Source organism: Diadema setosum, chromosome 15 (genome assembly GCF_964275005.1).
Source record: "Diadema setosum chromosome 15, eeDiaSeto1, whole genome shotgun sequence".
Taxonomy (NCBI): Eukaryota; Metazoa; Echinodermata; class Echinoidea; order Diadematoida; family Diadematidae; genus Diadema; species Diadema setosum.
The window spans coordinates 16,480,491-16,496,916 of NC_092699.1; the positions used below are offsets into that span (position 1 = coordinate 16,480,491).

The 16,426-nt window shown below is 40.6% G+C and overlaps 1 protein-coding gene across 1 annotated transcript in view; it reads left to right on the plus strand.

The window, feature by feature from the left end:
* The window catches only part of LOC140238939 (von Willebrand factor A domain-containing protein 5B1-like), a 106,811-nt gene extending 90,688 nt beyond the window's left edge, over positions 1–16,123 (plus strand). Inside the window, exons 5-12 of the mRNA XM_072318835.1 lie at positions 59–413; positions 1,641–1,777; positions 3,933–4,060; positions 6,138–6,565; positions 8,825–8,967; positions 11,216–11,354; positions 14,285–14,440; positions 15,087–16,123. Of these exons, the coding sequence (XP_072174936.1) occupies positions 59–413; positions 1,641–1,777; positions 3,933–4,060; positions 6,138–6,565; positions 8,825–8,967; positions 11,216–11,354; positions 14,285–14,440; positions 15,087–16,123 (2,523 nt within the window). The remainder of the gene's footprint in view (positions 1–58; positions 414–1,640; positions 1,778–3,932; positions 4,061–6,137; positions 6,566–8,824; positions 8,968–11,215; positions 11,355–14,284; positions 14,441–15,086) is intronic.
* Positions 16,124–16,426: the final 303 nt, after the last annotated feature.

Consider the following 16,426-nt stretch of genomic DNA (forward strand, 5'->3'; position numbering starts at 1 on the left):
AAGGTTTAACTGATTATGACATCATAATATTGTCTCTGTGAAATGTATCAATATAAAGGTGATGACAGTGGTACGACAAGCTCTTCAACCGACCATTAGCGACATCACAGCGGAGTGGATTCTGCCTGCTGGCATGGAGCTCCTCCAGACCCCACCCCACCACCCACCCATCAGTCGGGGGGAACCCATCGTCATCTACGCCCTGCTGTGCGACACCGCCCGCCTCCAGAGCACGCTGGCCTCAGTCCTCCTGCGTGGTGACTCCATCAAACGGACCAACCCGTTCCTTGACCACTGCCTCTCGCGTGGATCCAGCAGCGAGAGGACGGAAGAGAGTTCGGCGGGGACCAACACCAGCTCTCACCCGAACTCTGGGTCACCGCTGAAGACAGCTCGGCAGAACAAGGATAGAGGTACTGTTTTTACCCCTTCTGCATACAACTTTGGTGTCTCAATTGCATGTATAACTTTTGTCTTTTGCAGAAAACTATGTGAAATGGACAGTTCTTCTTTTTATTCTAATATCTTCTGCTCTCAAAGTGTCCTTTCCTTTATGCAATCTTATTTTTTTTTATAGATAGATAAAGTGATTTGAAAAAGGAAAGAACAGCTACTAGTATCTAGGACCAGGATTGTTTCATTTGAATTCACTGATATATTCATTTTTTCCCAAATGGCTGTAATGCATATGCTGCAATAAGTGTGTGGCTTTGGAAAACAAGGAGTAAGTGGCTTGCAAAAAAAAAAAAACCAACAACCAAAAACACACACAAAAAAAAACCCTGCAACTTTGACCCAACAGGAAAACAGTGAAGCACAGTAACACATAACCTGAATCTAGCTCAGCCCAAAATTTATCGTATGATGAGAAAAGATCCCACAAATTTTAGCATTCCCTGTAGTGATAGTTACACTTTGTTTGGTTTTGAATCAATTCACTTTTGACCTGTTGAGGATGGACTAATTTTGCTATAGCATGCATTTCACATAGTAACCTGTCAGACTATTCACGGGACTCGTCTTCAACAGGTTGATATCCCACGCGCCTTCGTCCTGTCTATTCAGACCTTATTACAGTGACCAGTGTTTACACGTGCAGTTAAAAAGATGGAAAAAGTAAAGAGAGCTTTGAAGTTGTATTCTATGATTTGGGGATAGAGTTTCTGCAGATTACACTGATTCTTTTTTAGACCTTTTACTAACTTCTTTAGTATTTCTCTTTGTCTGTTAATGACTCTATGTCCTTTTTTCCTCTAACATCAGTTCAGTTCAAATTAATTTTGGTTTTTGTCACAATGAAATGATATATAGAAATAAATTTCCATTTTTTTTAGTAACAAAAGTGTTTGGAATGAGTCTGTGTATTTGTTGCTTCAAATTCACATCTGCAGTCACATTTTATTCACAACGTCCATGTATGTTTTATTTCTAAAGGGCAAGTGACCTAAGAAAACCTTGTAGCGGAGCTCATGACATTTTGGTAACCATAGTTACCATAAGTGTGGTTGTTTCTTTTATTTTACTCCTTTTATTTTTCCTTATCTCTTGTAAAGTGTCCTTGTCCTTTTGTGATCTTTTCTGTGGAATGAAAACAATATGAATAAATTTCATCTGTCTTATCTAAAATCCATCAGCTCCAGACCCGCCTCTCCCCTTGAAGTTGCTGACCCCACCCAGGAAGTGTCACTCCAATGGCCTCATCTGCTCGTGCGGCGACGCCCAGGATGCCTGCGAGGTCCAGTCTCACCCGGAGTGTAATAGCTCCCTCACTGAGGCAGTAAGTCACATCTCATTTTGAGGAGCTCAGAACAAGGGAAGTGTGCAACAGTTGCAGTGGACAGTTTAACCCATCAAGTCCTTGGGGATCATTGTACTGCAGAAATCATTTTCTTTGCAATCACTAAATTGGAAACTCTGTATTTCATTGCATATATCATAATGGATAAACTGGTGAAATTTGCAAAGTCTGTGCAATTAATTATACCTGAATTGTAGCCATTGCAAGCATGCAGTCTTAATATGGCATACAAGTGTAGAGATTGCTTATTTTCAATAGAACTTTGCTGGTTGTGACATAGCACAAGATATGGCCCACTCTCTTGTTTTGGAAGAAAACATTTTCTTGTTATATCTGCACCAAATGTTCTTTGCTTTTTTTTTTCTTTTTTTTGGGGGGGGGAGGGGGCAGAATTCATATTGCGATGTAACAAACTTAACATTTCTGTAGGTTAGGGTGGGATTTCACGGAGCACGCGAACGATTTGCGAAGGACGCGAATGGCAAAATCCAGCATTCGCATTTTGGTCTGCAAAAGATCGCCAAACGAACGTGAGGGTTCGGAAGCGTCGTCAATTGTTCGCGAATGTCGTTTTTACTTCGGCGAGAATTTCAAAAAAGTTTGAAATTTTCTGCGAACCTTTTCCGCACACTTGGTCGTGATTTGCTCGTGAATCGTTCTCGAAAGTGTCTTTAAAGCCTCGTCATATGCGTAAGACCTTCGCAAGACACGCGTGATGTTCGCAAAATGTTCGTGAAACCCCAAACAGACTCCGAAACTTTGGAGAATGTCTCGCGTATGTTACGCGAAATCTGCGAAGTTTTTGCGATAATTTTACGACGTAATCGCAAACTGTTCGCGTACCTTTTGAGACATTCTCGCGAACGTTTAGCGCACGTTTGGGGATGTATGACCTATACGTTTTCTACAAATAAAAATCGTAGCATACACCTAAACATCAAACAATTATTAACAACTATAGTAACAAAAGAAATTAAAGACTAGCAAAGAGAAAGAAATGTTTGAAATACACAAAAAAATCGCAGAATACAGTTAAGATTAATCTAAAGTATATGTAAAATTTCATTTGAAGTATAAAGATTATGTGTTGGAGGAACTGAAAAAAAAAAAGAAAAAAAGAAGATCATATGCTTTACTAGTGGAGATACATCCCAGGAAAAAAAAAATGTAGGAAGGACACAATAGAAAAATGAGAGAAAAAGAAAGGAGAAATAGAGGAAAGAAAAAAATTCAACTCAAGACAGCTTCCACCTCTCCTTGGGTACATTTTCTCCCATGATTATTAAACATTTTTCGTTGTTCGCATTTCCGTCGCGTGTTCTTCGTGTACGTAACATGCTGTACTTTAGCAATGATACACACGACATTCGCACATACGTCGTGAAAACTTCGCACAAATTGCGCAAGAATAGTTTTCGGCTTCATTGTCGGAAAACATTCGGAGAAAAACTTTTCCGAATGTGGGATTTTGTCATTCGCGTCCTTCGCAAATCGTTCGCGTGCTCCGTGAAATCCCACCCTAAGCATGTAAAAGTAAGCTGAAACTTGACAATTTACTTTCTTGACAGGCATTTCTTGTATTCGACCTCCATATAATGGGACTCCCCTTGTAAGGAATGATAGCAGCACAGATGGAACTATTCATCTTTTAATTGAGACACTTGATATCATAATCATTCTTTGGAGTATCTTCGTGTCATGTTTGTTTTGCTTTCATTTTGCCAAAATGGCATATTGTAAATATGGCAATTTTCGCTTGCGCCATTTTTCATGCTTGGCAAGTTAAGATGAGTTTTGCATGTTTGTGATTACAGGGAATCATCAAAATATAAAACAATACATTGCATTACTCATGAAAAGCAAAATATTTATGTTCATCTATTTTGTACTAGTGTCATATTGCACAATATTCATAAAACTAAACTCCACACCATGAAATTGGCACTTTTATAGTACTTGAGAGCTTGCTATGTGTGCTTACTGGCACGGTAGATCTTATCTTGAAAATCGCATATTTTAATCAATGCAGCACAGATGGAGTTCGCTGTGCATATAGCCATACATTGTAGATAAGTTTGTATCTGGCAAAAAGTATTGATGCAATGTAATCCTTGTTCTACCATGTACTGCCTAGGTTCAGCAGAGAGTACAAGAATTCACATCAAGGCGCACAAGGGCAGTGTCTATGCCAGACAACTCCCTGGCAGCAGACCCAACATCACTGCAGAGGCTCCTGGATACGCTGGATGCTGCAGATCGGAGGTTACAATGCTGTAGCATGCAGGGGACAAAGTCTTGTGGGGGGAGGGGGGAGCAATGAGAGGGAGGCATCTGTTTCTACAAAATAAAGCTTGATGCACTTCTTTTGTCTGTTTTAACTTGCTTTGATAAGCTCTCGCTGATGCTATTTTAGAAGTCATTTGATATACTTGTGCCTTGTAAATTTTCATGAATGTTTGAATACTTGTTTCTCTTTTTTTTATTATACATAATACACCTTTGTTGTGAACTGACTCAAAAATAGCAAGCAGACAAATGTAGAGCATGTCAAAGTTAATGAAATAAAACAATACATTAATTGCATCATGTGTAGAATTCTAATAGCTATATTTAGTGGTGCAAGGTGCAAAAAAGATGAGTTAATAATGATATACTCAATTGTGACAGATAGGGTAATTATCAGTAAGATATGTGATTGGTGTTAAAGGGATCATATGACGCAAATCTCTCGTTTGAAGAGGCTACACCCCAGTAAATAATGCCAGTGCATATCTTGGCAATCAATGACTTAAAGTCAAAGATATAAAACACCTGTTTCTTGACCCTGGCCTATTAAATCTAAGCATCAGTCATCGCCACAGCGCCACAGGAGGGGGGGGGGGGGGGGGGGGGCACCGCGAGAGGAGGAGATTGTTTTGGTTTTGGCATGGGCCATGTAGCTCCATGGTGCGTGTGTGTGTGTACGTGTGTGTGAGTGTAGACATTCAGCGTATGCAGACAGAGCATGCCTGTACTGTAGTGACTGGAACTATTGTCATTCCATTTTGCTCTCACCTTCTCCCTCCCCCATCTCTTCCCCCCTCTCCCTCCCTCTCTCCCCTCGCTCTCCCCCTCTCTCTCTCTCTCTCTCTCTCTCTCCCTCTCTCTCTCTTTCTCAATGATCCAGTCAGCAGGCTGATTGTAACCAGGGAGGTAGTCTCACCTCCCCGTTGTAACTCACTGCCAAATAACACATTGTCAGCACCGGCAAACTGGCAATGCTCTCCTTCTTATTCCTGTATTTTCGTTATTTACGGGTCGATTTTTTTCGTTCGAAATGTAAAATGGATGACCATAGAATTTCTCAATAGAATATAAAATTGAAAACTTTAGAAAGGATAGAGAAAATTGAGTTCACATTGAATGGTCTGCCACAGGCAGATATCCTTATCATGCTCTTACGTAATACGACAGCTGCTTTCTCAATGATCCAGTCAGCAGGCTGATTGTAACCAGGGAGGTAGTCTCACCTCCCCGTTGTAACTCACTGCCAAATAGCACATTGTCAGCACCGGCAAACTGGCAATGCTCTCCTTCTTATTCCTGTATTTTCGTTATTTACGGGTCAATTTTTTTCGTTCTAAATGTAAAATGGATGACCATAGAATTTCTCAATAGAATATAAAATTGAAAACTTTAGAAAGGATAGAGAAAATTGAGATCACTTTGAATGGTCTGCCACAGGCAGATATCCTTATCATGCTCTTACGTAATACGACAGCTGCTGGAGTCATCAAACCCTGGCTTGGCCTCCAGGTTTGTCACGCCTGAGCAGAAAGTTTATTTGCAATGGACAAGTACTTTGACTCCCAACTCCCAAACGACAAATATACGCACCCCACTTTGGGTAACTGGGGTTGGGGACTCGCCTCAAACGAGGGATTGACGGCATGTTGGTGCGGATGAGAACTGGGCTTTTAACTTTTTTGCGAGATACCAAGAAAATACTTATAAAATAATATAGAGCATACCATTTTAAGAGGAATTCAAAGCTTATTTGATGAAAACCGGGTTTTAAAATGACTGAAACATCCAAAAACAAAAATCAAAACAAAGCGATATTAATAAAGGGTGGGTCCAACACTTTGTTAGAATCAATCTGTTTTGGATATCTCAGCCATTTCAAAATTGGGATTTTCTTCAAATAAACATAGAATTCCTCAAGGAATAACATGCTCTTTCATATTTCATTAGAGGTTTCTCATTATCTCACCAAAAAAATTTAAATCCTGAAATTAGGTCTCAACCAAAACTATATGATCCCTTTAATGTATTCAAATTAACACATTGCTTTCACAAGGCAATCAGAGAGCCAGCTGAATGGACGCCGTCGTCACATCAGCGGTCAAAGGCATGACCGGTCACATCTCAACAGCTTTGACTTTGAGCCTACCAGTCCAGCCTGGGATGACTACATCGACGCAGAGGGGGAAGAGCTCTTCGACGCCGATGTCCATATGTCGCTAAGCAACGCCGTGCTCATGGACGACGGAGAACTCATCAACATCGCTAACCGCTCGGGCCAGGGTTGCGTCATTGTAACGGGCCTATTCTGTGGCCGCCCAATCAGGTGTGAGGTCCCCTTTGACATAACGACGCTGGTCGCCGGGGAGTGGCGGGGGCCGACAGAGGAGGATGACGCGTGGGAGGAGACCATTCATCAGCTGGCATCGGGGAGTCTCTTGATGGACTACGACATACAGACAATGGGACAAATCATGGATGATGGTGAGATGGTGGATAATGATAAGATGGTGATTGAAAGTGACATGGTGGGTGATGTTGAGATGGTTGGTGATGGTGAGGTGGTGGATGATGGTATAAGATGATTAATAAAGGTAATGGAGGATGATAGTTTGAGATGGTGGATGATGGTATAAGATGGTGGATGGTGATGATGATGCATGATGATGGTATGTGGTGGATTATGATGGTAAGATGGTGGCTGATGGTATAACATGATGGATGGTGATGACATGGTGGATTATATTTGAAGATGGTAGATGATGATCGATGATGGTAAGATGATGAGATGGTGGATGATGATATAAGATTGTGCATAATCATAAATGGTAGATGGTGGATGATGCTACGATGTACAAGATGGTGAATGATTGTGAGATAGTGGATGATGCTATAAGTTGGTGGATGATTGTAAGATAGTGGATGATGGTATAAGATGGCGGATGATGGTAAGATAGTGGATGATGGTATAATTAGATGGTGGATTATGGTATACGATGGTGGAAGATGGTATAACATGGTAGATGATGGTAAGACAGTGGATGATGGTATAAGTTGGTAGATGATTGTAAGATAGTGGATGATGGTATAAGATGGTGGATGATGGTAAGATGGTGGATGATGGTATAGGATGGTGGATGATGGTAAGATGGTGGATGATGGTATAAGATGGTGGATGATGGTAAGATGGTGGATGATGGTATAGGATGGTGGATGATAGAAAGAAAGTGAATCATGATATCAGATGGTGGATGATATTAAACATGTATCATAAGATAGTTGATAATGATATAAGATGGTGGATGATGGTAAGATAGTGGATGATGGAACTGTTACTGGGGTTAGCCCACTTAACATTGAAAAAAAAAACTGTGAAAGTGAAAAACATGTTAGCTTGAAGGGAATTTTCCTTTAAAATGTGTGGATTTAGTCAATGCAGAAAGGGTATAGTGAAACACTCAGTATAAGTTTTTGAGAAATTGCTCTTTCCACATGGTAACTCTGCAATATATGTTACGGAGCAGTATTTTGGGATCATGTAAGAGGAATTCTACAACAATCTCTTTTGTTGTTGTTTCCTGACGTCAAAAGTACACTTGTCAAATCACCTCCAGAAGGCATTTTTGTCCCCGCCGAACGAGTTCGAGCAGGGGACTATGAAACGGGCTCCGTACGTGTGTGTGTCCGTCCGTGTGTCCGTCCGTCCGTGTGTCCGTCCGTGTGTGCGTCCGTGTGTGATCATAATCTTCAATTTGCTACTTCTCTGTCATTTATGAGCCAATTTTGATTCTGTTTGCTTTATATGATAGCACTACATGGGAGCTTTGAAACTTCTACACAGAATTTCAGTCGTGACCTTTGACCTTGACCTTTGACCTATATTGTACATTTTGCTACAAAATGCTACTCCTTCGCCATTTCTAACCCGATTTCGATTCCGTTTGCTTTATATGATGGCACTAGGTGAGGGCCTTCAAAACTTCTACACAGAATTTTGACCTTTGACTTCTTTGACCTTTGACCTTGATTTTTGACCTGTATTGTACATTTTGCTACAAAATGCTACTCCTTCGCCATTTCTAACCCGATTTCGATTCCGTTTGCTTTATGTGATGGTACTAGGTGAGGGCTTCAAAACTTCTACACAGAATTTTGACCTTTGACTTCTTTGACCTTTGACCTTGATTTTTTGACCTATATTGTACATTTTGCTACAAAATGCTACTCCTTCGCCATTTCTAACCCGATTTCGATTCCGTTTGCTTTATGTGATGGCACTAGGTGAGGGCTTCAAAACTTCTACACAGAATTTTGACCTTTGACTTCTTTGACCTTTGACCTTGATTTTTGACCTATATTGTACATTGGCTACAAAATGCTACTCCTTCGCCATTTTTAACCCGATTTTGATTCCGTTTGCTTTTTGTGATGGCACTAGGTGAGGGCTTCAAAACTTCTACACAGAATTTTGACCTTTGACCTTGATTTTTTACCGATATTGTACATTTTGCTACTAAATGCTACTTCCGGCGGGGACATATTTTACGCACCGCGTAATTTCTACTTTTCCTTCTTAATATTTGTCTTAAAATAAATGTCATCATTGAGGTATAGAAAATGTTCATTTTTCATGAAAAACAAAGAAGAATGAAGATTTTGTGAACTGTTTCTCTATAGCTTCCAATAATCTGTCAGCTTATTAAACGTTGTGCTTCTGTTTTTCTGACTCTGTGAAATGTGCAGAACATCAGCCTTCATCTGAAGACATCTTCAAAATTCGAGCCAAGATGGTGGACCTGAGCCAGGCGAGTCATGTGATTTGTCGTCACACCGCCTTTGTCTCCCTCGACCTGGAGACCTTGGAGCCCCTGCCCTCTCCTGTGGTGGTGAGTATGATACAGGTTTTCCTGGCCAATTTCGCACTTTTGTCAGTCCATTTGATAGAAGGTTCATTCAATTTAGCAAAAACTCTTGTTATTGCGCAGTTTGTCTTTCAAAATTGCAACTTGTGCATTCAATTTAGCATTTCGATTAATGAAATTTGCACGTGTGGCTGTCGAATTGTAAAAAGGGCATTCAAATTGGCTGGTACTCTATGTTCATTTAAATTCACCATCACTCGCCGGAAAGGGTGTTTGAGTCATTCAATTTTACGAATGGGCACTCAAATTCCAAACATTTTCATTCATATTTACGTCATGTTATTTCTCTTTTGAAAAGGTGAGAACATTAATAGTATTCTCGGTGACATTTTGTTTCATTCACACACTGTTAAGCAGAAAAAGTATCATATTTTGACCCTATATAACTCAAGTTTGTTGTTCTGCAGTGCCCCTTTTCTTTCATACATGTCATTATAGAAGAAATTGAAAACCAGAGGGGAATTAATGCACTAGTGTACAAATCCATCAATTCCCATGTGCCACTCACGTGACGCACATGCAGTGAACTCAAGTGACGTTTTTTTTTTTTCTTTTACAAAAGCCACAAGTGCTTTCTTGATCTTGAGGTGGTTGTGTCCTGAAAACTTAATAGAGTTGATTGGTCCTTTTTCTGTTCACTTGATACATAGGTTATACGCCAAATATTTTGAGGTTTTTACTTTCACAAATTTCGTGAGTCAGGTGCTATTTGTGAAATTAAAAACACATGAAAATAATGTGTGTGTTTATACAGGAGCCTCTCGCATCGGTGCGCATGAGCCGGTATTTTACCTCCCGCATGAGCGCTTGTTTCTCGTGTTTATACAGAAGTCAAAATACCGGCTCATGCGAGCCGATGCAAGCGGACCTCAGCTGAACCGGACCTCTCGAATTTTGGGGTCAAGCATAGGTCACGTTCGCAGTGCAGTTTATTGCATGATGGGAAAAAAGAAAAAATCAAAATCAAGATGGCGCCGGCCAGGTCATCAGGACCACCAAGCTTGAAGGTCATTCTTGTAACGTTCCTCTTGACAACCACCCGGCCAAATGATCGATTGAAATCCAGTTTTTCAGTAAGAAGGAGAAGACGTGGTTCGATCATGACAGATATTAAAATACACGCTTTCCGGTTACCTCTCGAATTTCGGTCGTCTGTATAAACACACAGAAAAATACGCGAGGCTCCTCTCGCATCGGCCACCTCAAAAGGTGGCGGACGGAACCTCTCGCATGAGCCTGCATTTGGCGGCGTATGCCGGCATACGCCGTGTTTATACAGAGCAAAATGAGCCGGCATGAGCCGGCATGAGCCGGCATGAGCGCCTATTTTGCTTCTCTGTATAAACACGCTCAATGACTCTGATCCTGATATAAATTGTGATGCACACGTATACATTTCTGCGTTTAGTCAAATACTCTATTGATGGCAAATTCAACCACTTGCGAAATAGCCGGGAATTCCCAATTCGCGAAAATTGAGACTCGCTGAATATATGGCATGTACAGTAAGCTATGATAATGAGAGGTCTCTTCTTTGAAGTTAATGTGTTTGTCATTGTTGTGGTTTTGATTGGCAACTGAAACAGACATTTAAAGTAACTTGACCTTCCTGCTTCTCAAAGGAGTGAAGATGAACTTTATTTTTCCCCTTCATATAGGGATAAAACTCTCTTGGACTTAATATGGTTGTGTACTAGAAACCTGCAATCATGAGCGCAATTATGGCTTTAATTTGCAATCAAAACAGACGTTTGAAGTAACTTGGCCTTCCTGCTTCTCAAAGGAGTGAAGATGAACTTTATTTTTCCCCTTCATATAGGGATAAAACTTTCTTGGATTTAATATGGTTGTGTACTAGAAACCTGCAATCATGAGCACAATTATGTTAAGGAAGTGACACACAGTAATTTTGTGTGATATATGCGTACACGTATGTGTCATATATATCACTATATCTGATACAGAAGTGACACACAGTAATTTTGGGGGATATATCTGTCATATGTGCATATTAAGTCATATGTATGCATACTTTCTTGGTTATATTATACATTGTGCAAAATACAATAGAGAAGAAGACAACAACAACAACAACAAAACTCCCATGCAGTCAGAATGCCCTTTTGCATCTAAAGTGACATACAAGTTTGTATACGGAGAGATATTGAGTGATCTATTGCTCAAAGGTTGTATGTGCTTTCTTGGTGGCCAGATTATGCCGAGCCAGCCGAGGGCGCCCCATCCTTTCCAGCGTAGAGCGGCACGTTTCTGGGGATACAACTCCATCATGGGCAAGCAGTACTCTTCCTCATTCACAGACTCCGAAGATGAAGCATTCTCATCTGGATACGGTAGGACATGGTCATTTAGCGGACCTGAAAATTAACATCAAGTCTTAGTGTTTAATGGCTGAGAAATTCGAACAATATAGAAGTTTAAATATATTTATTGTGTGTTTTTTTTTATTTGGAGAGTATTTGTCTGTGACTGTATGCAAGGAGATTAAACATCACTTAAATGCAACTTCTGTGAAAAGTTGGTATTTGGCCAAAGGGTCTAACATGTCTTCATTTAAGTTTTTGCAGCAGTGGTTTTAATGTCATTTTTTTTAGGTGCTATGATTCAACTTATAAACAATCATCGAAAGGTGGTAGGGTACTTGATTAGAGTGGCAGAATTTCCACTTTTAAGATTAATATCATAGATCTCGTGTTGATATGAAAAAAAAAAATTTGTTTTGTTCACATATTTTCTGTTTCAAACGTGTTTCTTGTTGGAAGATACACTGTGTGTATGTTTTGATTCATACACCTTTTAAAGGCAGGGGATACCTTTTACAGAACTCCCAAAATGCAGCAAAACATTAAATATGAACCTCAGGGGACTTGTTTAGGCCACTGCTTAGAAATTTGGAAGTCAACAGTTATCTACAATTTGAATAATGCACAAAACTCAACTACTCAGTAGTTCTGTGTGTCAGCCACACTTAAGCCTTTTTGTTGCAGTCTTCTGTATTTTTTATCTATAAACACAAATCTAAAAGTACGGTTATGTATAAGAGCTGGTGTAATAACATATAGAGTGTGTGGCAAGAATGTATATAGAAATGTTTGTAAGTTTTGATGAACTTTATTCACAAAATATACATCATGGACACACATGCAGTGCATGGGTCTGCAAAGGTAGTCTTAGTAATGTACTGGAATTTACGGTGAGCCCCGAAAAGAATTCAATTCAAAATCTACGGTCAATAAAAATGTACTAAATGTTACCTTCCACTTTTAATACTTTATGGGAGTTTCTAAAATGATACTCTCTTCAACATACCACTGTGTTTATACAACTCTTCATTTAAGGCATGCAAATGGGATTCCCTACCTTTAACAGACGCTTGCTCCAGATCCAAAATATAATTTTTCTTTGGTTCATTGTCACATTGTCATAATGAATATAATTTCAGTATAGTGGCCACCAGATGTAGCGTGGCAACTCTTGCTGCCAATAAGTTTGTTTCGCAAAATCATAATTTATGTGTATTTTCCCCATGCTTAATCTCATAGATGTGCCCGGCATATTGTATCAATATTGTTATTTCTTGTGTTTCAAGTTAAGTTGTTTTATCTGTCCATTTTGAATGGCAAAAATAAGATGCAATTTCACTCTGTAATTATCTATGCATAATCATTAAGAAATAAAGAAATAATTGCTTATCCTTTTTAAGCAACAACATAAACTTTAACCTTCTGGAGTATGGTGCCAATTTATGGATTAAACTAAAAATAGTGATTTAGAGGCTTTTGATGATTAGATAAGCAAAATTAGCAATGGCATGATACTATGACCAAACTAGGGCTGACATGAAAGAGAGCATTTACTCCACATTCTGAAACACTAAAAATGAATGATGCAAACATTATATTAAAGCATGATAGTTGATAGAGCACCAGAATGCAGAAATGGTTTCTGGTTTGTGATTTCGTAAAGGAGAATATCTTTCACTATACAGAGAATTAGATTACAGGCTGTAATTTAAACAAAAAATGAAGCAAAAAGATGAGTGAAAAATAGGAGTGTAATGAGAGAAGTAGGATCAAAGTTAAAACTATCTACAAGTCAAGAATGGTGTTTAATAAAGTCACCTTTGATGGAGTTTTTTGTTGTTGTTTTGCTCTTGTTTTCTCTGAGTCCGGCTTGCTAATTTGAAGCTTCAGCAGTCTGTCCTTAATGTAAGTTGCCCAGTTATGGCACAAAGACCAAGTGTCATCTTGTCACAACTACACAGGTGCACATTTCTTTCCCATACCTGCCTACTTTACTACATAATCAGCGATAATTGTTTTGCTGAATAAATCATCACTGCATATTCCAGTATGGTTGCGGGACAAGACAGACCTAGAACTGATATTGCATTGCAATTCATTTTGGTTGTAGCATGGCTGTTTGGAAAGATGTGCATTCACACAATATTACTCAATCGCTGTTTCTCATTTTATTTTCTTTCGCTCCCTCATTTCCCCATCAACCCTGTCCCACACCTTCCAAATCCTCATCATCACAACCCATCCCTTCCTCCTATTAAATCACCCCACCATTCAATATTGTGTATACCTCTCTATCCCTTGTATTTTCTCACAACCTTGTTGCACACTCCCCTCCCCCTCTTGATTCTCATGAAAATTCCTAATTGTATGACTGCATAACTTCCAAATATTCACTGTTTTCAAAATTTCACCTCTATTTTTGTATACCTCAACTTACTGATATGTAAACTGGTTGACACAACCAAATTGATTATGCCTCATTGTCTCATGATTTTATTATGCTTCTACATCAAAACACCCCCCAAAAACAACTGTCCCTCTGTCACTTGTTTTATATCCTAACTGCCTCACGAAATACTTGATTCCACAATGTTCCTTTACTTCATGTTTTGCGACTCTGCTCTCACATAAACTTTTGTCTCACCAAATATGAAATTGCTCGATGCTATCTTTGCATTTTTCACTTTCCCCACCAATGAAATATGTATTCATTAATTCATAATAACATTGAATCATTCTGAAAACAACCGATACCTCTCATTTCAAACATCAAATTGATAACACTCATCTACAACTTCCTATCTTCTTAATTTCTCTACTTTCTGTTCATCTTTGATGACTTCTGCCTGAAATACGTAACTTCACTCCATTTCCAACCAACATTCCCCATTCACCTTTAATCTCTGCCCCTTCCCCTCCTCTCCTTCACTGTTTACCCTTGCCCCCATTCCCAACACCAGGGCGGTCTGAATCCCCCAGTTCACTCCCATCTCAACCGGTTCCAATGCCTGCAGGTACAGGTGCCCAGCCCCTGGATCCCCCCGGACCACCCCTGGGCCTCCCTATGGGCCCCCACTCACCCTGGTCATCTCAGTGTAGTGGTGACTACTATGCATGTAAGTCATCTTCCAGGTCATAGGTCATGTTTAACATCCTGTCATGTTCTATTCATAATGATGTTCCATTCCGCAAACCACTTTTCTTCATCAGTTTCATTTCTCTCTCTATACAATGCAAAATTGGGTCATCTATCTGTCAGTCGACATCTGAGAAAGTTTAGGTCTTTTCCCCTTTACAAGTCAAAAATAGCCTAGAATTCTACTTTTGTCTTGATCTGTTCATGCTACATTTCCCTCTTATGAAACAAATAGGTTTGAAGAGAATAATTATTCCTTTTTGTCATGGCGACACCATGATCAGGAGGAGACTTATTTCATTTCATTTATTTTGCATTTCCAACAAGAAATTATCACAATCACAAGATCTTCATCATAGCATATCAAAAATTATGTCAGCTTCTTTGATTTTGTAATTCAGTACTTAGCATAGCAGGATATCAGGGCAAGTTAAGAGTGGTAATGTGTTTTACTTGAATTACAGAAGAAGCAAAAATTTTTTGAAGTCACTTGATTGGTTTTCTGCATCAGTAAGAATAAGATTTGACTCAAGACATACCTCACTGATATCTTTGAATTTTGAGGAGTTTTTTATTCATCTCAAAACAAATCCTTGTCATTGTATGATATTCTCTTGTCTTTCCAGGGTCATTTGAGAAATCCTATGGGATAAATTCATCATCCAAGCCACGTTCCTGGCAGCTTGGGTCGCGACTGAACAGGTTGCGCTCTCGCCTCGGTAATGCCCCCTCGAAGCGTCCCCTCTTCCGTGCCGTGGACGTGACGGAGTGTTGCGTGGGTCGCACGTTGAGTATGGAGTGTGTGGAGCTGCATGCCTTGGTCAACCTCCAGCTGGCGTCAGGAGCCTGGGAGCTGGACTATGAACTGGCCGATGCCATCGACATCCCGCTGGAGAAGTTGCGTCGTGCTTGTCTCTTCTGTGATGTCCCTGTCAATTATGAGGCCATGATGCCGAGCGTGCGGAGCCCACTGGCTGGGCCTCGCTTTAGGACTCTCTATGCCAGCAGCTCGCAGGGGAGCAGTCTTCAGGCTTCAGACAAAGATTCTAGTATAGACAGCACTAGATGGAGCCCAGTGGGGCCTGGAAACGAGACGTCTTCTGCCCTCAGCCCACCTGACACAGCAAGTGTTGTGTCCGACAAGTCGCTGTCTCAGTCAGAAAGTGGTTATGTCACCGTCAAGTCGTCGTCTCCGGAAGACCTGCAGCAGACGGCACGACCGACTAATGGGAGCAGCCATACCGACTCAAACAGCCTAGCAGTGGCCAATCACAGGCCAGACTCCCTTGCCAGCATGCGGGCACCATCCCCCACCTTGGGGGCTGCGGGGCGGGGCATACCGCTGCCCAAGAAGCTCGAGACGGCCGCCAATTTCAGCCCCAGCCGCCGACGCCGGGAACGATTCGCGGCCGTGCAGCAGCTGCGGAAAGAGATTCGTCACCTGTCTCCGGACGAATCCCAGCAGCAGAGGCTGTGGGCCACGGCCCTGGCCCTGGTCTGGCTGGAGCACAACTGTGCCTCCTTTTTCAACGAATGGGAGTTACTGGCCGCCAAGGCTGACCACTGGCTCGGGGAGCAACCCATTCCTAGTGCTAGTGGCATAGACCTAGCTGAACTTAAGGCTTCAGCTAGGCAGCTTATTGTCTTGTCCAGAAAGTACTAACAATGACTTCACTGCAGCAGTGGACATTATTTCACTGCTGGATCAGTAGGTATGTGTAGCTAGGATTGGCCATTTGTTTTTTGGTCAGCCCAGTGAATTAATCCTTAGCGTCTTAGGTAACCTCTTTACCCCAACTAAGAAAAACAAACAAACAAACAACCCAGATTGAAATCCGTTTGCAATGAACATGAAGAAAAACAACCAACAAAATATCACAAAACAAGTTATTTCACCTTGGCTGATGTTCTGTTTTAAGCTCAATGCAGTGTGTTTTTGCATACAATGATTTGCTGCCAAGATAAT